The sequence below is a fragment of the Cyprinodon variegatus genome, unplaced genomic scaffold, assembly GCF_000732505.1.
Source record: "Cyprinodon variegatus isolate N-32 unplaced genomic scaffold, C_variegatus-1.0 Scaffold131, whole genome shotgun sequence".
NCBI lineage: Eukaryota > Metazoa > Chordata > Actinopteri > Cyprinodontiformes > Cyprinodontidae > Cyprinodon > Cyprinodon variegatus.
Genome location: NW_015150584.1, coordinates 1,077,339 through 1,098,912, shown reverse-complemented (window position 1 = coordinate 1,098,912; position 21,574 = coordinate 1,077,339). Strand labels below are relative to the sequence as shown.

General features: G+C 34.7%; 2 protein-coding genes across 2 annotated transcripts; both read right to left on the bottom strand.

Annotated features, from left to right (window-relative positions):
* Positions 1-1,212: 1,212 nt before the first annotated feature.
* On the bottom strand, positions 1,213-7,720 carry sac3d1 (SAC3 domain containing 1). The gene is made up of 4 exons (XM_015376190.1): positions 7,593-7,720; positions 6,657-7,068; positions 3,049-3,331; positions 1,213-2,223 (listed from the first exon to the last, which is right to left on the bottom strand). The coding sequence occupies exons 1-4, from the start codon at positions 7,616-7,618 to the stop codon at positions 1,757-1,759; spliced, it is 1,188 nt and encodes a 395-aa protein (XP_015231676.1). The 5' UTR covers positions 7,619-7,720; the 3' UTR covers positions 1,213-1,756.
* A 1,728-nt stretch (positions 7,721-9,448) lies between these two features.
* Positions 9,449-15,124, bottom strand: haus8 (HAUS augmin like complex subunit 8). The gene is made up of 10 exons (XM_015376195.1): positions 15,027-15,124; positions 14,741-14,805; positions 13,753-13,814; positions 13,455-13,578; positions 12,562-12,672; positions 12,386-12,489; positions 12,069-12,227; positions 10,779-10,920; positions 10,456-10,597; positions 9,449-9,889 (listed from the first exon to the last, which is right to left on the bottom strand). The coding sequence occupies exons 1-10, from the start codon at positions 15,089-15,091 to the stop codon at positions 9,763-9,765; spliced, it is 1,101 nt and encodes a 366-aa protein (XP_015231681.1). The 5' UTR covers positions 15,092-15,124; the 3' UTR covers positions 9,449-9,762.
* Between the last annotated feature and the right edge of the window lie 6,450 nt (positions 15,125-21,574).

The window sequence follows — 21,574 nt, the reverse complement described above, 5'->3', positions numbered from 1 at the left end:
CTCAGAATTCTGACTTTTTTCCCATATTAAACTGAAATAAAATAAAAAAAAAAATCTACTTTTTTGCAGTGGCCCTAATCCTCTTCCATACATTTAAAAAGAAAAAGAAAAAACAAAAACATCACATGCATTTATTTTGTGTTTAGGATGTGATTTCTTTCGACATGTTGCGTCATGGCTCCAGTAGGAGGCGCTTTTATACAAATGGCTGTTTTTTTTTCTTCCTTCTATTTTCTATTTCTAACTAAAAAACAACAAAAAAAACAAAACACAATTTTAGAAATCTTGTAAGATGTTTAAAAAAAAAAAAAGGCAATACGTTTTAAGCCAAATGATTAAATCAGGAAATGCACAAACAGGTTTCTTCTTAAAATCACTCAGGGACATATCATGGTTAATATGAACAGGGTTTAAATATAGTAATAATATATATGTGTGTGTGTGTGTGCTTGTGCGAAACTGTGCAGTAGGAGTTAATTTGTAACTCTTTAAACCTTGCACATTTGCTTTCTTGTGGTCCAGACTATTTAAGCAAGATCAGTTCAAAATGGTTGTGTGAAGAGGTAGGACTCTTTAAGATTTTGAATTTAGGGAGGTATTTAAGGTATTTGAATTTGAGGTATCATCTAGAAATGGGTTACTATCTACTAATGGATTGATTTGCATCTGCCTGCCAATCCAAGAAAAATAACCCTGCCTTACTGGACTGTGGAAGGAAGCTAGAGTACCCAACAAACTGGAGAGAACCTAAAAAAAAGAAAGATCCGATTTAATCTTAGAACTTTCTTACTGCGAGGAAAAAGTGCTTTCAAGATCACCATATAGCCTAAAAATGCAACATGGATTGAATTACGGCTCAAATAAAACCTTTTCAAAAAAATAACCCCAATATCAACATTTGGTCATGACGTTAGCCCACTCTATACTCTTTTTTTCAAAAATGGAATAAAATTCCAAATATTTGTGTGAGTTGCAGGTATAAGACAATGGGGAGGAAAAAAAACTACAGCTTTTATTGCTTAAAAACATATATGACTGCAAACAAACTAGGAAACCAAAGAGGAAGCTAGAGCCTGCAAATAACTACCTAAATTATTTATTAAGCAGACTTTAAAAACAAGGTGTGTTGAAGAAGGGCCAACTCCTGGAATCAAAAATACCATTCCCAGTTTGCATGTATGGCTGGTTTAGATAAAGGCTGCCCCCAAGTGGTGCAATGACATATATGCAAACTGCAGTCACACAAACAAGAGGAAGGTCAGCTTTGTTAAAAAATATTTATTGAAATGAATTCACAGTTAGCTGGTGGATCAATAAAAATGAATACACATCGATCCAAATCCAGAATCCCTGAATGCTAATGAGATTATAAGAACATGGTAAAATAACCCAGCATTTAATACCATAGTGAGCCTTTAGAATTGAACATGCTGACTCTCTCTATGGTTAACTGCTAATTACATTCAGTGATAAAAAAAACAACACATTAACAAGAAATAATATTATATATATATTTCAGTGTTTCAGAGTAAGAATACTGATGTCGGTCTTAAAGGCTGAACATTGAAAAATCTGCAATCAGTTATAAAAACTGTTTTTGTTAGCTAATCATTAATCGACTTCTCAATAGAATAAGAATATCAAATGAAAAATCCAGTTTTAACTCTGTGCTAAAGATTTAAAAGAAACTTGAAGATGTTGGTGTTACAAAATCAAACCATTTATTCAAAAACTTATTAGAAGCCAAATATTTGTATCAAACGCAGCCATGAATGATGCTCTTAACTGTGAGACCTCTTTGTTTCTCAGACACTATGCTGTGATACACTTTACAATCCAGCCTCTCTTGTTCCGGTTCATTAAAAGCACTTTTAGAAAACAACACCTGGTTTTGCGGATTCACCTCAATGCCATACAGCTGGCAAAGTTTGGCTGTAAAAGATGTTTCCAAGCACAAGAGCTGTGCTAGTCTATCAAGAGGGAAGCGGCAGTTGCGGCTGTTGTATCCGTGGCAATATATGAGCAGTAAGCGTCTGCGACATGTCAGCAGGTGGCGGTGCAACGCACAGGCCTGCAGGAAGTCCAGCTTCTGGGCTAATCGGAGTAATCGCACAGGGTTTCCAGCCTGAAATGCTTCATTGATTGCTAAAGCCAGCTTGATTGAAGGAGCTTGGCGCAGGCGCTCAGGGAGTTCCAAAATATGCTGTGTGGCAAGACTTGACCCTGCAGAGAAAGCATGAATTCAACAGGTTACAGACTACATTCTTAGTGAAATGCCAGCTCACTAAAAACAGACACCATATGTTCTTAAATGGATTCAACGTATATGATATTAATTCAGCATAATTCCAACAAATATAAATCATGTAAAAAAATAAAATAAAAACGACTTGATATTATGCTGGAAAAAAGCAATTGTGCTAGAGTATACACTATAGTTTGCAGGTGACTTTTCAGCATGTAGTATTCTTGAATTTATCTCTGGATCTAAATACAGGGTTTATACATGAATGAGTAACTCTTAATTAATGCCTTTTAATGCTCTTAGAAATAATCTTAATGTCATCAACAAGTACCATGACTTATTTTATATATATATATATATATATATATATATATATATATATATATATATATATATATATATATATATATATATATATATATGTGGCAAAATCCTTCGTCATCTTGACCGTGGACAGGCTGCAGCCATGTCCCAAGTTCCTTGTTTTTCCCGCCACTTTGGGGGGGGTTCACAGGAATTCTGAAGGTAGATGCTGTATTTCAGAATCAATAAAATAAATTTGCCTACTGATTGGCTCCTACTACAGAAAGCTTAATGTTTATATGGTATTCAAAGGTGATTCAGCAAGTATCAGGAGAAAAATATTGCAACAAGGAAATTAAATCCATTAAAATGTCCCTAAATTGTTTTAAGTCAATAGTTTCCAACTATAATGAATTAAAAGGAACCTTTTAGTTAAATAGAGCTTTGACAAAACAAAAACCCAGAAATGTGAGTAACATCTACAGTAAGTAGAAACTGACCCAGATTGTAGAGCAAACCAAGAGTTTGAAACTCCTCTTGGTTTGGGTATGGTCCACTTCCAGTTTTGTAGCAGTCCAACAGCCAACTGAGGTATTCCTGTAAGTGTGTATCGTTGATGCGTGGATCGTAAATCTGCAGGGGTTCACCACAAAGCCGATATGAAGCGTAGATGTGGAAACGCACTGTTAACTCCAAAATGGCCACACAGTCCTTTCCAGACAACCTTTGGACGATCATGTCCTGTTTCACGCTACGCAGTCGATCAAACACAAAGCTGTACACCTGAAAGGGAACAATAAGTTTGTTAAGCAAAGGAGGGCATAACCTTCATCTGACAATTCTGGGGGTTGTGAACACATACATTTGATTGATTAATTGACTTTATTGATCTCACAGTGGAGAAATCTACTCGTTAAATCAGCTCAAACAGTCAAAAAGAGAAAAAAGTGCCAAAAGAAGATTTGACAATTACCTTGGAAAATGATCCACATTTTACTTTACATTCCACATTTTAATACATTACAGTCTGAATCTTTATTCATTTTATTGGGATCTTTGTGAAATTTATGTGATGGAGGAAAAGAGTAAATAATTATCAAACTGAAATTTTTTTTTTTAAAACAAATAATCTGAAAATCTTTACTTACATGCATAAACGGCATCCCTGCCCCCCATTCATGCAAACCGCCTTGTGCTTCAATCATAGCTTTTAGTAGTACTTTCAAGGGTTATACAGAGAATGAACGTTCATGCTCATTCATTTTACCAAACAGCTAATTTATTATGTCTTGATGTAGATACTTAGTTCAGTTATGTTTAATTGTGCAGTTTTAACTAATATGCTTTGCTCTAAGCCAGGAGTCAGCAACCCGCTGCTCCAGAGCTGCATGTGGCTTTTTAATGCCTTCCTTGCAGCTCCCTAGAGCTTTTTCAAAAATTTATGAAAATGGAAAATATGGATGCTTTTTTTTAGTTAATTTTAATATGGTGTGCAGGATGTCAAACATTCATTGTGTTTTCCAATGTTGTAAAAATGTAAATAATAAATACATTTAAACAAACGTAAAAATTTCTGTCAACGAAGATTTGTGTCATAACCCGCAACACACGTTTCAGCATGGCGCGGTGCCAGGATGGTGGCTGTTGTAAACAAAGCAGGAGATCCAAAAGGGGAAAAAAGGAAGATGGCTGATGAGAACAGAGGATTCAAAGAGGAATTGAGTGAATCAGTTGCTTTCATTACCAATGCGAAAGGATAGAGTAGAAGAGTAATTTGGAAAGGCATTTCCAGGGAAAACATGCTAAATATGCAGTCGACCACCAAGTTGGGAGAGAGAGTAAAGGTCCAATTTCAGTACTTTTGGGTAAATTAGAGGAGCGCAAAGATTTAAGAAGTGGATCACATCTCCAAACTCCACTAGTTTGTTTCAAGCATGGAAAGCCGTCCACAGATCGAAAAGGTAGCGCTCTGATGCAGATGTTGAACTTCGTCCATTTTTTCCCAAATCCTCATAATAAGAATAACACCAAAAATATGATTACTTTATTGTCTTTCTATAATTTCTAGCCTGGGTGCCATTCCGAACTTAGTCCCGCCCACAAGGTTTGAGGTCGGGAAGTTCGGTCTGGCTCTGCTCCATAGTAGCGCAAGTATTATCGCCCACTGTCAGGCGATCCAATCAAATTGTCAGGGCGGGCTTTATACGATGATGGACAGATGATCAACAGTAACGTAATCAACCACGTGACCAAAGCGCGCTTGGGTGACAACAATAATGGCTGCCGCCGGAGAGTTGAGGTGAGTAGATTCTGCTATTAGGTCTGTTCTAGAAGATATCGACAGCAAATTAATTTTAAAAGAGGAACAGAGAAACGCGATCAAGTCTCATCTTCTTATTCTAGGCGTGCAACTGCACGCTTTGATTTTGGTTGACAACAACTATGCGTTGCTTAACATACGTCACGCACTCCGTTGCTCTTATTGGTTGTACGTCTGTCCAATAGAGTGCAGAGGCATTTCTTTTCCTGGTTCGTTCAAAACACGCCCCATAATCACAGCTCTATGGAGCAGTATCAGACTCATATTCTGACTAGAATTGAGTAGGACTACGTCAGGCTATATAATTTCATCAATGCAACAAAACCTTTACAGCAGAGTAGTCACATGATGTGACATTTGCTCCAGGATAAACATTTAATCATGAATACCTACTATACATTTAAGCCCAGGTAGTCCATATTCATAGTGGGCTAATACACTTAGTTGTACGTGTTGCCATACGAGGCTTATATAAGACTATTACATTTTTGCGGCTTCAGACAGATTTGTTATTTCATTTCTTCGGTCCAATATGGCTATTTGAACATTTGGGGTTGCCGACCCCTCCATCGCACTTCTTGCTGAATGTTTGAGGCTTTGTACTGCTGAAAGGTGAATTTCAACCCCAGTCACAACTATGCTACCTCATGACCTTTACCGTACTTTTGCCTGTGGTTGAGTAGGATTTAGGATTCCATCACAAGCATTCCCATAGCTTGGTCTGCCACATGTGGTGTGATATTAGCTTTCTCGCATCCATAACATTCTGAAAGAGTTCTCTTCTGTTCAAGGTAGGTTTGTCAGGAATCAGGAATACTAAGGTTTGAAACTTAACACTGTTATGAAAGAAAATATTCCATACTCCGTACCATTGGGAAAAAAACAAAATAATAATAATTTCAACCATTAAAAAAAAAAAAAGATTATTTTAACTGGAAAAACATACCTTTATCAATCTCATCATGGACATGCTTTCTCAATAGAATCAAAGATGTCAAATAGATTCAAAATAAATAACCCAGATACATAAAACTGACAATAACAAAAATATGCCAACAACTAAGCCAAATAAGTAATGCATTCAGACACAGTGTTTGAGTAATTTCCAATTTTGTCAACTGCAGTTCAAAGCAGCTTCTTCCATTAGTTTGCTTTGATCTTGCTAAATTATTTGTTAAAACCTAGAAGTCATCATGGCTGCCCTTCAACAGTCTCTCTAACGACTCTAGCATATGAGCTGTCGCGCTGCAGTTATATCAGTGTTAGCATAAGCTTCTTTGCTGTTTTATTGACCAAGGTGTTTCTCGTGGTGATCTTTTTTTTCCAGCACACCTTAAAACCCTTTACAGCAGAGCAGTGCTACTGCTAGGATTAAATTGAACAAAGTTCAACTGAATTAATTAATCAATTTATAGTGGGAATTGGTTGTGTCTGGATTTATTTAGATGTGTTAAATGTGATGGGAATTAAGTCAAATGCACATCAAACCTTCAGATTTGTTTTCAGGGGAAAAAAAATATAAAATGTGTAACAATTTTATTCCATTTGAAAATTATGTCACGCTTTTAGCTAAACTTCAAATGAAGCCATTATAAGTTTGTGGTTTCAATGCGAGATCAGGTCATATACATTGTCTGCATAGCACTGCAACATATAATTTACCAAACGTTTAAGTAAATTGAATTTAATTATTCAGCAACTTTTCTCCCTTATATTATAAATATCTTAACAGCAACATTTAAAAAAAGACATGACCCAAAAACCCCAAAGTCCGGGAGCCCCGCTTACCTCAGTCCATGGCTGCAGACTAGGTGACCCTGCAAGCTCATCAATGAGATAGAAAACAGTCTTCAGCAACACATCAGGTGGTCGCAGGTCAGAGGGCTTTGTCACATCTTTCCCTGCTGCTGGTCTAGAATATTCTTTGACGGCACGCAGGGGATCTCCCCTTGGCTTTGCAGACTTCTCTGTTCCTGGGACCACTTCGAAACGGTGAAGCCGGTTCTGAGACTCACGGTTCAACAGTTCCTTATGAGGGCACATGGTTGGACAAGTCCCTCTAGGAACCACTTCCTTTCCTCCTTTTCCAAAGTCCTGCTCTTCTTGTTCTACCCCTTTCTTTTGGGGTTTGCTTTCACTTTGACATCTCTGTTTCCCCCTCTGTCCACCTGATGGTGCATTCCAGTTCTGTGAGTAAGAGCTGTGGAAGAAAAACACTTCCATTAGTTGTTGAGTAGTTAAAACAGTTTTTGTATAAAAAAAAAAAATGCGATTTCTTTTCCTACAGTTGGTATGCATAGAATAGTAATTCAATCAGTTCATCAGTGAGGGTCTTACTCCTTTTACATTTGCAATTCAAACAGAGATATATATGTATCTGTTGTTTTAGTTGGGCATAGTAAAACTAAGAGGCTAACATTTTACACATAAGGACTGTGTGATTCCCAAATTGTTTTTTTTTTCTCTTTATCGAAGTCTGAGTGTGTGTATCTCAATTATGTCGCTTAATTTGTCCCAATTTCCATTTTGGAGACAGACAGGTACCTCAAAAATAGCTTCTAGAGGACAGTTAGCTTGCTAACAATTTCAGGGTGAGAATAAAATCTAAACAAAGCAATATGTAGAAACATTTGTTTAAACCATGGGCTATTAAAAACATATTTTCCAAACTTATATTAAACAAGATGCCTGAGTAAAAGCGGAAAAATAAATATGTGCACTTACACACACTTGTTTCTCCTGCGGTTCATCGGTAAACGTTAATATTGTCACTTTCCGTTGGCGTCCAATGAAAACAAAGCAGGTAAGACGTCACGTCCGGGAAACATGCACAAAATAAAAGCTGGTAATACGTCACATCCGGGAAAGATGCGTTTTTTTAACTCTTTAGTGAACAGTTTCAACGTTACAAACTAGGGAAAAGAAAGAATCTGATATGAAAAAAAAATAAAATGAAAAAAAAAAGACATGAGTAACACACCACATAAATTGGTTACAATAATAATAAAATGATGATGAACGAAAAATAATTAATGTTAGAACTTTATACAATCATATGTTTATATTACTATTTTTATGTATTTATTACTGTTTTCAAGGCTGCACTTTAAAAAATGAAATTGTCTAGAGCTGTTTTAAACGAAATTTCTTTTTGTTTACAATCGTGTATACAAAATGATAAAATAAATCTAAGTCTAATGTCTAATGAAACAAGCCCACACGGGATAAGTCATATAATATTAACATTTCTGAGATCCTTAAGGCAGTTTTTCCAGTATTTTTATCAAGCAATAAAGATATTTCAAACCACTGTGGAATGCCTGAAAGTTTAAAGCAACTTTAAAAAGTCAAACACTGTATATTTAAAATTTACCAAAAATTACACAGGAGGTCCACATCTTTGTTTTGAGAAGAAATTTCAAATTTAAAATCACTACATTCAGTCTTAGCTACGTTTTTTATTTTATTTTTTGATAATAATTTGTAAATTCTCTCCAAAAGGACTTAATCTTACAACTTTAGAAAGACATTCCTGAGTTTATATGTCTTTTTGAGTTACATCCATTACTATCGAACACAAACCTTAAAAACCTCAAAGGATAATTGTACCGGTAATTTGTTTTTAAGTAAACTTCTCTTATCTTTGGTAAAAAAGGAAATGAGAAAAAATCTGGTTCTAATTGTAAGGACATCAATTTCTGAAAACATGACATTTCATTTTACATGGTTGTTCATATGTTCTTTTAACATTTTATTGTTACATTTTTATTTATCAATACAGAGTTGGAAACACAGGCACTATATCAGAATACCGAAGCATTCCTTAACATTGCCAAAAGAATTGCCTTGACCGCAAACAGAAAATGTTTCTGTGGACAGTCTAAATTATATTTGCTTTTAAAAACTGTGTAACCTAAAATGTCACCCTTTTTATCCATTATTTGCACAAACGCCCACAAACCATTTTCCTCGCAGTGCTTATAGTATCATTTTCTTTTTTGTAGAATATGTTATCTCAAATCATTATGTGGAGTAAAATTGTATTTAGCATTTTCCAACATATTAATACACATGTGTGGTAATCTAACAACTTAATTAGCAACTTTGAGGGACCAAAGTCACATCTAAACAGAAATTTAACTTGAAAAACATTGAAAAAGCTGTGAAGGCAAACTATTTTAATTTTTTTATAAGCATCTGCAGTCATTACAGCATCCCTCCCACTGCTACTGCTTTACCTTATCAACCGTTGTGATCAAATGCCGTTAATTAATCCAGACAAAACTAATGAAGCTGCTTGATTTTTGATTTTTTATCAATTGTACTGTTTAGTATATTTAAAGTGTATGCTGGATAAATTAGACTCATCATCCCTTCTGTGAAAATATTTCTTTGAAGCCTTAAAGATTTTTTTCCCCCCCACATTATAGGTTGAATGTTCTTTACTTCCTATCAAAAGGATCCTTATAAATGGTTACACCCAAATTATTTCATCACATTTTGATATCACAAATTAGACTAGCTGTAATGGATTGATCAAATTTCTAATTATTTCAATATTACGCAAGTTTGTTTATGGTTACAAAAGCACAAAGCCACAAGTAATCAGTGTAATCATAAACACATTCTAAGGTGGAAGCAGCATGTTAAATAAAGAAGCCTTTGAAATAAGTGTCAACATTTCAGACACAAATTACATTCCTATTGAAATACAGACTCAGTTTACATACCATATGGCATCTCATGATTATAAAACCGTTTTATTATTAAGTCAGTCATGGAATCATGTCATTTCATTGATTTCATTTATTGATTAGTCGTTTTAACATATACAAATGAGAAAAAAAAGTACACTAGAAAACCATAGCCCTGTTGCCATGCTGTCCAGTTTTCTTTAGTCTCTGGGGCAGAATAGCTGAAGGGCTCTTGAACTCCCAAGTTGTTCTTCCTCGACGGCCTGCTGAACTTGGACTGAATGACGACAGACCAATGATGAGAGCTCTAAAAGCTCCGAACACGTTCTTGGGAAAAAGAAAAAAAAAAAAAAAAAATCAGAAATTTGAGTACTTGTTAACAGTAAAAGCATATCTTTGGTTCCAACATAAAGCCGATACTGTTAAGCCCAAAATTATTCATTACTTTGGAAAATTTAGGTCTAGAGTTTTTTTTTTTTTATTATAAGTGAGACATTGTGATTTGAAATTTATACCATTCTATATAAAGTGGAAAAATGCATTGCATTACATCCCTTTTTTCCCTTATATATGATCAGCTGGTACTTAATATTTTTTAATTATGTGTTTTGAGCATTATCTGCATCATTAAGTAGACAGCGTTCATATTCCATGATCTGCGACCAACAAAGATAAAGTGGCCGATAATTTCTTTAAATCAAATGTACTTTGATGTAATGCAATCTTAAAGCACAAGGTACATTTGCATTCAACACTTGAAACCATAAAAAAAAAAATTTTTTAAAAATAACACAAACAAAAATCACAACAAAGTAAAGTTTGTGATTAACTGAAAACATTTCAAGTATCACTTATCTTGCAAAGTACTAAAGCATTTCCTATATTGTACCAACCCTGTAAGCTGCTGACTGATATCCTTTGACATAGTTTTCATTTCCCTGAGGCATTCTAAAGATGTGCTGTTGTCCACATGATCTCCCCGTGTGCATTCCTGCAACAGCGTCTCAGTTTGTTTCAGGGAAGCCTCAGCTTTATCTAAAAACAGGGATAAAGTTAACGTAAATATCAAGACTTCCATAGGATCCTGTCAAAAAAAGGTGGATAATTGTTAAATCAGGTTATTTAAAAAGAAGCTTATTTATGTTTGAAGTAAAACTACAGTGGATGTAGTATGGAATGTCCTGTATAACTTCTTAGTTTCAAACATTGTTATAACCTAGAAATTCTCTTCCATTCCCATTTATGTAGAAGTTCTTGACAGGCAGCTCGTGACGGGTGGTGTCAACGGCAGCAGCAAAACTCTTATAATCCTTTGTAAACTGGTTGGCTGCGTCGGCCACAGGTGTCAGCTTATCAATCTGAGAGGGAAAAAGGTCCCATCAGTTAATTGTTAACTAATGATATTTATACAAACAAACATTGTTTTACTCAATTTACAGAAATATGATCTAGTGATAACCAATACTGTTAGGGAATTATACATTATGTTCTTTCCAATGCATTCCAATCACTTGATGACAGACGTTTCCTTTTTTAATTTTTCTTGTTTAATTTTGTATTTGTTGTATTAAATAATAAAATTTGTAACAGATGAGTTCCCTGTAAATACAGTTAAAATAAAACTGTGTCTCTCTAGTTTGGATGTTTAAAAAAAAAAAAAAAAAAAAGAATAGTTTCTGGTTTGGATCAGTTCAGTCTCTATTTTAAGTAGATAATCGCTACGTATGGGGAAAAAAAGCTACATCTGCAAGGAGTTTGAGTGTACCATTAAAAACAGCATTTAAGTTTTGCCGTGGGCTGCATCTTAACCTGTAGGTTAAAAAAAAAAAAAAAAAAAAAAAAAAAGCGGGGGTCAACGGTCGCTATATCAATCCAGCCACCCAACCTTTTCAAATATATATAAATAACTAATATTTGTTGAGATAGCTTTTCTCTGGGATCATCCTTGCATGATGCGATCTTTTTACCCTACCCACAAACCAATCACTTCCAAATGCAAATTTCAAAACATCTTTTTTTCCTTTTAAACATACGTAAATGGTACCAATCACTCAAGCAGGAACTACAGAGGCATCCGTCAGGTTTTTCCCAGTCAGTTTGGATATTGCGTTTTATTTGTGGTCTGACTTGTCAATTTCTATTTTCTAAAAAGCTTTTCTAACGAGAAAGAAGAATTACAAGGTTATCCACATCAATGCATCAAAGCTTTTTTCTATAGCATCGATAAAAAAAAAAAATAAATAGAAAAACTAGACAATGTTGATTGATGTAAGGCCCTAAGGTAAGAGGTCTTAGTTATGAGTTTAATTAAGAGGATAAAAAAAATAAATAAATAACCACCAAGGAATATTGGAAAATAAATTTCCAGTTTTTGGTTACTTATTCCTCTGACTTCTGCGCATCTTGCTCAAATCCTAAAGCTTTTTTTATGTATTAAAAAAAAACAAAAACAAAGACAAAGTCAATAATATGCAAATAAATAACTTCTTGCTACCAATGCACTTACTTGCAGGTCCAAGATCTCATGCAACTGTTTTTTCTTCTCCATCAGAAGATATTGGCTCTTCTTCTCATTAACACTACTATGCAGTCTCTGTTCCTCCGTCATAATTTGAAGGAGCTTTGCCTCTGCTTCGGCTTTGAATTTTGCAGTATTATTCTCCATCTAGTAAACAAAATATTTTGCATATTTTCATTTCTTTAAAAGTATTCCTTTTTCAAGAGAACATAACACAAATGTTTTTGTTTTATCTACATTAATATGGGCCAGCTGAACGCAATAGAAACGCACAATGTGAATCACACAGTGCTAACCAGTCTTACCTTAGCTGTAAGATAGGCGAGTAGAAATGTTTGCATTTCTATAATCCTCTTGTTATTCTCAGGATTTCTCTCAGCGTCCTTTGAATTCTCAATTACAGTTTTGTCTTTGAAAGATGGTTAAAAGAAAATGATTAATTCACAGTTATTTCTGAAAGCAAGTTTAAGGTTTCACATACCTTTAATGACTGAAATATCAAAATCTGGTCGAAAAGCGTGGCCATCGGTAAAAGTGGACTGCAGGACACTTTTACCAAGGAGGGAGGATTCAGTTTCACGTGAAAAGGTGGCTTTAAAGAAAAGAAAACAATATAACTAAAAGTTATTTTGATCTGACATCATTTTTTTTTAAAGGTTGAAAACCCCCAACAGGACCAGATTCGCAGAAGAAATCATTACCATAATGGTGCATTTACACCGAACCGGAGCGATTGTAAAGGCCCGCTCAGGAGACAATTGGGCTTCTACTAAAGTGACAGATGATTTTGGTGCTGGATAAGAATCTTAAGTTTTCTGTCTAGATGCATCAAGAAAACTAGTCAGGTGAGCATCTAGCGATCTTTCGCCAACCATAAAAACACAATCTTTTCAAGATGGTTAAACACAAATACTGTTCTCTGCATCATCGCCTGCCATGGCTGTTGTTTTTCTTGCCCCTTTTCATAGCAAGACCCAGAATAGTGACCTTTGTTGAGTTTTAATGGCGTTCAGTTCAGATGAATGCGCCCTGGCCGTACAGACACAGGTCGCATTGGAAAAGATGAGATTCGTATCGGATTCAGGACCACATAGCCAAGTGGCCTGGGTCACATTGGAAAAAAATAAAATAAAATAATCGGATCTGTGTTGTTCAGACAGCCATGAAAAGATCAGATACAGGTCAAATCAGATCAAATACGGGCCAAAAGAAAAATCAGATTTGGGTCACTTCAGGCTGCAGTATGAACGTAGCCTTTGTCTCTGGAATCACTTTCAGTGTGAAAGCACCATTAGGGTGTACAAGATGATGTGTCAAAATACAATATTTAAAAAAAAATCTTGAAACAATACAATCCTGATTATAAGTACTTACATTCTGCCAGTGTCTGTGGGGTCATTGAGCGCCTTGTTGGAGTGACTGCTTTTGGTTTGACAGAGGTGGGTTTGGGTGAGGAAGGTCGAAGAACAGAAGTCGACTCATTGGTCAGCGAGTTACTCTTTAAAAGTAGCACAGGGTGCAACAATGAAAAGTAGAAAGAGACAAACACCAAGACAATCAAGCCTAAAGGAGAATATATCAGGCTGCTACTATACTGTAGAGAACATAAAACAAATAGCTAGGTAAAAAAAAAGCCTCAAGAAAAAACAAAAAGAAAAGAGGATTCCATTACCTTTGACAGTGATGTCTTTTCAGCAGATTGTAAATATCGAGACTTGACAACAGTCCCACTTGCTACAAATTAATGAAGAAAAGAAGGACAACTTTAACTCATGTCAACAAAGGATCCTTTAAGCAAATTACCTGTGCATTGAGAAGTTTTATTTATAGCATCCTTAAGTTACATGACATTTATAACTATCCAAAATATTTAAGTAATGCGCTGTGAGAGAGAGATGGACATAAATGGGGAAAATATACAAATACACTACTAAAAGGAGGAGAAAGATGAGAATGACAGCCACTAAGAGACTAAGAAAATTAGATTATGGAGGGCTTTAATTTTCAAAATTCCTCATTAGATTGGGGTGAAATTTAAGCAGCATCTGGAGGTGTTCTACTGCCATCCTAAGGTGAAATTAGTCATCAAAAAGAAACAGTTTGACAGAAAAGTAACCTTAAAATGACAGTCTGAGGGGATTTAATTTCGAAATTCCATATCAGATGTAATTTAATTTCTTGTTAAGTGCAACAAATACAAATACTTTTGTAGAAACACCTATAGGAAAAATAGATAACAGTAACAAGTAATAATAGAGAATATCAGATGCTTTAATTATGAAGTTCCACTTCAGATCTTAATGAATTTTGGAGCTGTTTCTGTGGTCATCCTGAAGTAAAACTAAACAGTAAAAAACAAACGAGAGATATTCACGTGGTCAAAAAATAAATAGTAAAATATTCAATATACCAGGAGAGCAAAAACGACAATTAGTAAATCCATTAATTAATCGTTAAAATGCTGCATTTACTTTGAATGGCCAAATAAATCCTTACTATTGGGATTCATGGTGTTAGCTTGACTTGAAAAAATAAATAATAATAAAGTTAGGACAGGCTTGACCCATAGTCCCGTAGTCTCCCATCCACTACACCTGATACCGGCTGCTAGAAGGTGCCAAAAACAATATAAACCAGGAATTTAATGGGCACATACTTACTTTTAACAGTTTTCCTCGTAGTTGGATTGTTGTTTGCTTTAACTCCATTACTGACACCTTTCGAACTAAAGACAACATTAAAGTTTGCATTAAAACTAGTAAGTTTAAGGCAAAACTAATGAAATCTATGTTTGCTTTCCAAAATGACAACATATAGCTACAGCTAATCGGCTGTTTATCTAGCTACCATACGACTAAGCTAAATTGAACGATAAATTAAAATGTCAATTAATCCGCATTGTCAGAACACTGAGTTAAGATAAAGCAACTAAACTCAAATAAATACCTTTTAGCGTCAGTGGAAGTGTTTTTGAAGCTACTTGGAGCTGAAGACGTTCTTCTGGAAGCCATGATGTTTTTAAGTAAACCGCCTTTGCTTCTTCTTCTTTCCTTTAGTAGGCGGATTGCAAGCAACTGACAGGTGTATACCGCCACCTACCGACAACAGTGTGTAGATACAGGTTCCACGCACTATATTATATTTTTGTTTTATTTTGTGTTGTGTAAAAATAAATAGAACGCTTTATTAATTACCCTAATTTCCTCTCCATGTCCATCTGTCCATAATATTCCTTTAGTAATCAATTGACTACCATTTTCCCTAATTATTTCCCTCATCCTCTTCTTTCTTTTGCATATTCATAGAAATGCATCAAAACATGTTCTACATTTTCCCATTATCACTTCCCAAGAATAAACAAAGTATGTATGTCCAATTCTTAGTCTATTGGAAAGGATATCTTCCCTTCTGCTTCTATGTCCATAGTTTTTAAATGAAATTAAATAGTCTAGAGCTGTTTTAAACCAAATTTCTTTTAGTTAAACTCGTGTATACAAAATGACAAAATAAATCTGCCTAAGTCTAAGTCTAGTTTTTAATTTTACAAATTTAATGTTGACACAATATAATCTTCTTCCTTTCTTATCTTCCTCCCATATTTTTTTTTGCCATCTTTATGTTTTTTGTTCTTTATAATTATTGATTTACCTTCCACTAGAACTGAATGTCTATTTCACATCTAAATAACCTGAATGAACTCTGATGAATATCTGAGACAAGGTATTTCCTATAGTTTCCGTCTGTATGAATGCTTTCTATTGTTGCTTTTGAATCTGTGCATATCGCCACCCTGTCCAGTCAAACCTCTTCCACTCACTTTAAACTAATAATTTCTACTGTGAATACAGACAGAAGGTCTGATAATCTTTTACAAATACATATATTAAACTCTAAAATGTATATCCGTATTCCCATGTTTCCATTTACATTTTTGAACCATCTATGTACATTTTTAAATAACTATAATACAATTCTGTAATATATAAGCTAGTTTTAACCCCACCTTTGTTATGTTTCCCTTCTCTTTTTTTAAGTCGAGTTGTTTGTTTCTAGAAAACAACCATGGTGGCACTGAACTAATTGGGCTATTTTTTTTTAGAGAATGTCTTATCATCTGAAATATTTTTGCCCATTCATTTCCTGTCCAGTCAAAGCAATTTCTTTTGAATTTGGATTATTCCCAACAGTTCTTTATTATGCTCGCTGCTTGGTTATCTTTACTTCTTTTAGTTCTGATCCACTAATAAAGTAATATTTTGACTCATCTAATTTCTAAAGGAGTCTCTCCAGACTCTATTAACAGAGCATTGATGGGGGTAGTATTAGTTGCTTCAGTTGCTATTTGTAATGGTTTATATTGCAACTTATCTGTTGTTTGTAATGTTGATCATACTGCTGCACTATATACCATACATCCATAATCTATAATCATAATCATAGGAGCCCTGTAAATATTTAGTATTGACTGCTTATCTTTCTCCTCCTCATTCCCAGCTACAACTTTCATGAGATTTATTACTACCACTTCAGTAAAAGAGACTAACAAAATTAGATTATGGAGGGCTTTCATTTTCAAAATTCCATATCATATTGAGGGGAAATTTGAGCAGCATCTGGAGGTTTTCTGCTGCCATCCTAAGGCGAAATTATTCATTAAGAACAAACAGTTTAGTAGCAACATTGCTGGAAAATTTGTTTAAAGTAACCATAAAAGGAGAGTCTGAGCGGATTTAATTTTGAAATTCCAAATCAGATGTGGTCTAAATTTGAAACCTAATATCTGGAGGTGTTTCTATTGTAATCCTGAAGTAAAACTAATCACTGAAAACAAACAGTGGCTAAAAAGAGAGATTTTGAAGGGCTTTGAAAACATATTCACATGGTCAATTTAAACAGTAAAATATTTGATATCTCAGAAGACCGAAAAAGACATTTACTACTTCCATCACTTAATCGTTAAAGTTTACTTTGAAAGTGCTCAATGCATCATTACTATTGAGATTCATAGTGTTAGCTTGACTAACTGGTTATTACGAATTTTCCATGTATATGAACTATCTAGCCATAACCCTAAATATTTGAATTCTGTTACTCTTTTTATAGGCTGATCATTTTATTTCTCCCATATAAATATTTCTTTTAACAGTGAAAATCATATAAAAAAGATTTACTAACTGACATTTTGAATCCCCAATCATATGACCATTTTATCAACTGCTCTCTTTGTATTTCTTACTACATGCAAGATATTCCTTCCCCCCATCCATATGGCTCCATCATCTGCATAAATTGCTGAATTAATGCATTTATTGAGGTTTGAAAATATATAATTAATCAGATATATTAAATAGTACAGGACTAATTTCAGTCCCCTAAGGAATGTAGTTTTCTACTTTAAATTCTTTAATATTCATCCCCAACTTTAACTCTTATTTTCCTGTTTGTAAAGAAAATTGTTATCCAATTGTACATTCTCCCACCTTTTCCCATAATTTCTTAATCAGTAAACCTTCCTACTACATTGAGTCTTATGCTTGTTCTATGTAGAAAATTACTGCGAATATCAATTCTCTCATTTTTAATCCTTTTTCTACAGTATATCATTACTAACTCTCACCAATGCATCCATCATTGACCTACCTGCTCAGAATCTACATTGATTAGCTTCCTCTCCTCTAATATAAACTCCAATCTCTTTACTAATATTTTATCCATCCATTTATACAAGTGAAATGTCAATGCTATTGGTCTGTAATTGTTTGGGTGTGATGAGTCTTTCCCTCGCTTATTTAGTTGGAAGATGGTTGCCCTTTTCCAATTATCGGAAACTACACCTTTTCTACTTTCTACTTTCGTACTGACATTCTTTACTTCACTAAAAATACAGATACCTGTGTAAAAAAGACTCTGGTAAAAGTAAAAGTACCAGCTAAGCTCCCTTACTTAAGCAAAAATAAAAGAGTACAGTTTCCACGTTGTTCTGAAGTATTAAAATAATTTTGTTAACTTTTGCCTTAAGTGATACAAAATATTTTTTGAAAACTTTTCTTAAAAAGTTTCTTTACTCTCATTGTGTTGTCAGAGAGAACATAAAAATGTGTCTGGTTTTGTTCCAAATTAAAAATTGAAACACTTGACCAATAAAATCTTTTCAGGGGCACAGTTGCTCTAATAACCACTAGATGGGTGTACAGATGTACCTTAACTCAGTGTAAGAGCAAGGTTGGCAGTATATCAAATTACATGTATGATCAGAGTTGGGTAGAGTACCCAGAAATTGTACTCAATTAGGGGGAGCACTGCTTCTTATATATTTTAACTATATATTTAACTATATATAGCTACACATCTTAAATGAAGCAGCCTTAGAGTAAAAAAAGTATTTAGTAAAAATGCTACTTAAGCACTGAGTAACTCACAACATCTGAGTTAATATTTAAAATGATGTAATGATAGACCAAGATGTAAAGTTTTCTGGTATATTGAATTTTTCTGGTATATTAAAGACTATAATAAAATATTTGAAACAAATAAATGATGTGAGTGAACAATAAGAAATCATGGCAGAAGAAGCACTTTTCCAAACCGATCTTCTTTTAGACTTAGACTTAGAGAGAGACTTAGACAGATTTATTTTTGTCATTTTGTATACATGAGTGTATACCAAAAGAAATTTTGTTTAAAACAGCTCTAGACAATTTTTTTTTTTAAAGTTCAGTCTTGAAAACAGTAATTAATACATAAAAAAATATAGCAATATAAACATATGACTGTATTTACAGTTCTAACATATATATTTTTTATTTTTTCATTTTTATAAACAAAATAACCCATTTTACATAACATTCAGCAGTCTAATGGCAGTGGGGAACATAATCTTAATTTAATAATTTTAATCCTAACTTTTTAAACATAATCTTATAGAAGTACCTTCAGTGAAAAATTTTTTTCCTAGCTTGACCTCCAAATGTAACAGTAAGTTCACCAGATATAAAGTACGCTTGTGCAGAAGACAAGAGAAGACTCGTTTTGACACAATACCTGTGTGTCGTCTGAAGCATTATGTCTTAAAAAAAAGGGGGAAAAGCGGGATGAGAAAAATTTGTAATATTTTGTTTTGCTTTGTTTTTATTTGTCCTTTTTTTTTTCTTTTGATGTAAAAAAAAAATCAAAAAATCATCTTCCTTGTATGGCGTGTCTGTATGACTATATATCAGTAAATTTGCTTTATAATATACACCTTTGAGCGTAACTGTAAATGGTTGCTATACACTGTGAATATATTGTAAAAGCTTCTGTTAATAAAACAAATCTTAAATAAAAGAGTAGCTTTATTACTCAAGTAAAATCAAAATATATGGTGCAGTAAAACTACTCCTAAGCATCAAGCAGCAATGAAAGGAGCAGATAAAATCTTTCGAACTCAACCTATGGCATTTCTACCTGCATGTTTTCATTTTATCTGTGCAAAAAGGTTTGCTGCACTGAGTTTAATGCAGGGTGGTGTGTTCTAGTCTTAGAGCACTTAGTGGATGCTGATCCCACCTGTCTAAGCCCATCTTGAACAATGGGTAGGACAACAGGAGATGCATAGGTGTGGTGCTGGATGGCAAACAGTTCTTAGCAACTGTCCCACTTGCGCTCCACAAAAGAAGAGATAAAGCGCTAAAGGGAGACCTGAAACTTTAGAGATTAACGAGATGAATGTATATAAGGAAAACCGCCTTAAGGCTTGGTAATTATTTCTGTTTCAATTTTTTTAAGAAGTTGTTTTTGAATTTGTCTCACATTTTTGTGTCTGTTTCAGGCAGCCTAACCCTATATCATCAGCCTGTGGAAAGACCAGGTCTTATCACATCTCCTTCTCTCCTCTCAGAGTAATAAAGTCTTCAAGCACTCCACTGTATGTCAGCATGCTTGCTGTCCATCTTTCACCACCAAGCAATGCCAGAACCAATGGCTGTATTGCAACGGACACTAACTTTTCTTACTGGGGGGTGATATAAACAGATCAGACTCGTTTGGGAGTTAGCTGTTAAAAATCAAAAAGTTTTATTGGTCAGATTACTTTCCTTTGCAAATTTTCAGTGGTGAAATATGTGATCCAGTGTTATGAGTTGAAATGAAAAAAGAGAAGTGCACGTTGAAAGACATTGTTGGAAGAGGAAATTAAGCACCTGAATGAGAGTCCTTGTCTCTGTCCAGAGGCTACCTCTCTGGTCTTTCGCTGTTCTGTGAAACTCTGACGTCTGTAAGAGAATTTTTTTTATGTCAGCATGACCTCATTGATACTCTCCTCAAACATATAAAGACCAATTGGGGTAGTAAAGTTTAAAGGAATGGACAAAAGCACTGAACAAAAATACCTGCAAAAGCTTCATCCTTATCGAAGACCATATATGACAACCCACCTCATACCTATATAGTTACACATGCATGCACAAAAGTCTATTCCCTTTCCTTTTTTAGAAAGCTGTTGCTCATCATGCCATCTGCCTGTCTGGTCCACGTAGCACCCTTGGAATGCTTTGAAATATACAAAGTCTGCAGGAAATTTAGTGAGCAGTGTAGGTCCAGCTCAGATTCTTGGATCGTTTTTCAGCTTTAATCAATATGTCCATCCAGCCATGCATTCATTCATAAATCCATTGACTCTAATCCATGCGGGATCATGAAGAGGGCAGTTCCTACAGTATTTCAAACATTCATAGGGTCAGAGGTGGCTCACATGGTTGCAAACAATTAACAGTCATTCACATGCTCACAAAGAAACACACCCATGTCTAAGGGCAATATAGATGAAGCTAATTCCCCTAACAGTTTCCTGTTTTGGACTCTTGGATGAACTTGTAGTACCAGTGAAAACGTGCACAGAGAGAATATGGAAACTCCTTGTAGAAAGACTGTATTTCAACCTAGAATCATCTTTCTGCAAGACAGAGGTGCTAACAAAAGTGCCACAAAGCAGCTCACAGTTTCACCTTGCCAACTGTAAATTTTGTAGCTTAATCTAGATTTTATTTACTAATAAATGTATGTTTGGCTCTGCTTCCTTTATATGGTCAGTTAAGAAAGAATGCAGTCCTAAATGATGTATCTGCAAGGTAGCACATCATCTATCCTTAATAAGAATAGCTTGTTATATGGTGGAAGCTTCCAGGCCAGGGTTCCTAAACTCCATCCCTCCTGTCCTGCAGCTTTTAGACATGTCTCTGCTTTAACATACATGAGTCAAATGTATGGAGGATTTGTCTGCATTAGGAGGTAATTAGCAATTTGACTCAGGTGTGGAAGAAGAGACATGTCTAAAAGGTGCAGGACACAGATCTTAAGGGCCTGAAATGAGGAAGCCTGTGCTAAGCTGTCACCAGGCCTATCTTTTGAATGCGGGTTATTAAGGTGGATGATTTGTGAACAACCCATAAATGCTGTTATATGACAATACAAACAAGACTGTACATCATAAAAGCCTGAAAACAAAATTTATATATATA

Excerpts from the sequence above, each read along its gene's own strand:
- haus8 (XM_015376195.1), bottom strand. The coding sequence starts at position 15,091 with ATGGCTTCCAGAAGAACGTCTTCAGCTCCAAGTAGCTTCAAAAACACT. Across the intron at positions 12,490-12,561 it reads TGATATTTCAGTCATTAAAG|ACAAAACTGTAATTGAGAAT; the intron begins GTATGTGAAACC and ends CATCTTTCAAAG. Across the intron at positions 10,598-10,778 it reads GAATGGAAGAGAATTTCTAG|ATAAAGCTGAGGCTTCCCTG; the intron begins GTTATAACAATG and ends CCCTGTTTTTAG.
- sac3d1 (XM_015376190.1), bottom strand. The coding sequence starts at position 7,618 with ATGAACCGCAGGAGAAACAAGTGTGT. Across the intron at positions 7,069-7,592 it reads CGCAGGAGAAACAAGTGTGT|CTCTTACTCACAGAACTGGA; the intron begins GTAAGTGCACAT and ends TTTCTTCCACAG. Across the intron at positions 3,332-6,656 it reads GTCTGCAGCCATGGACTGAG|GTGTACAGCTTTGTGTTTGA; the intron begins GTAAGCGGGGCT and ends GTTCCCTTTCAG.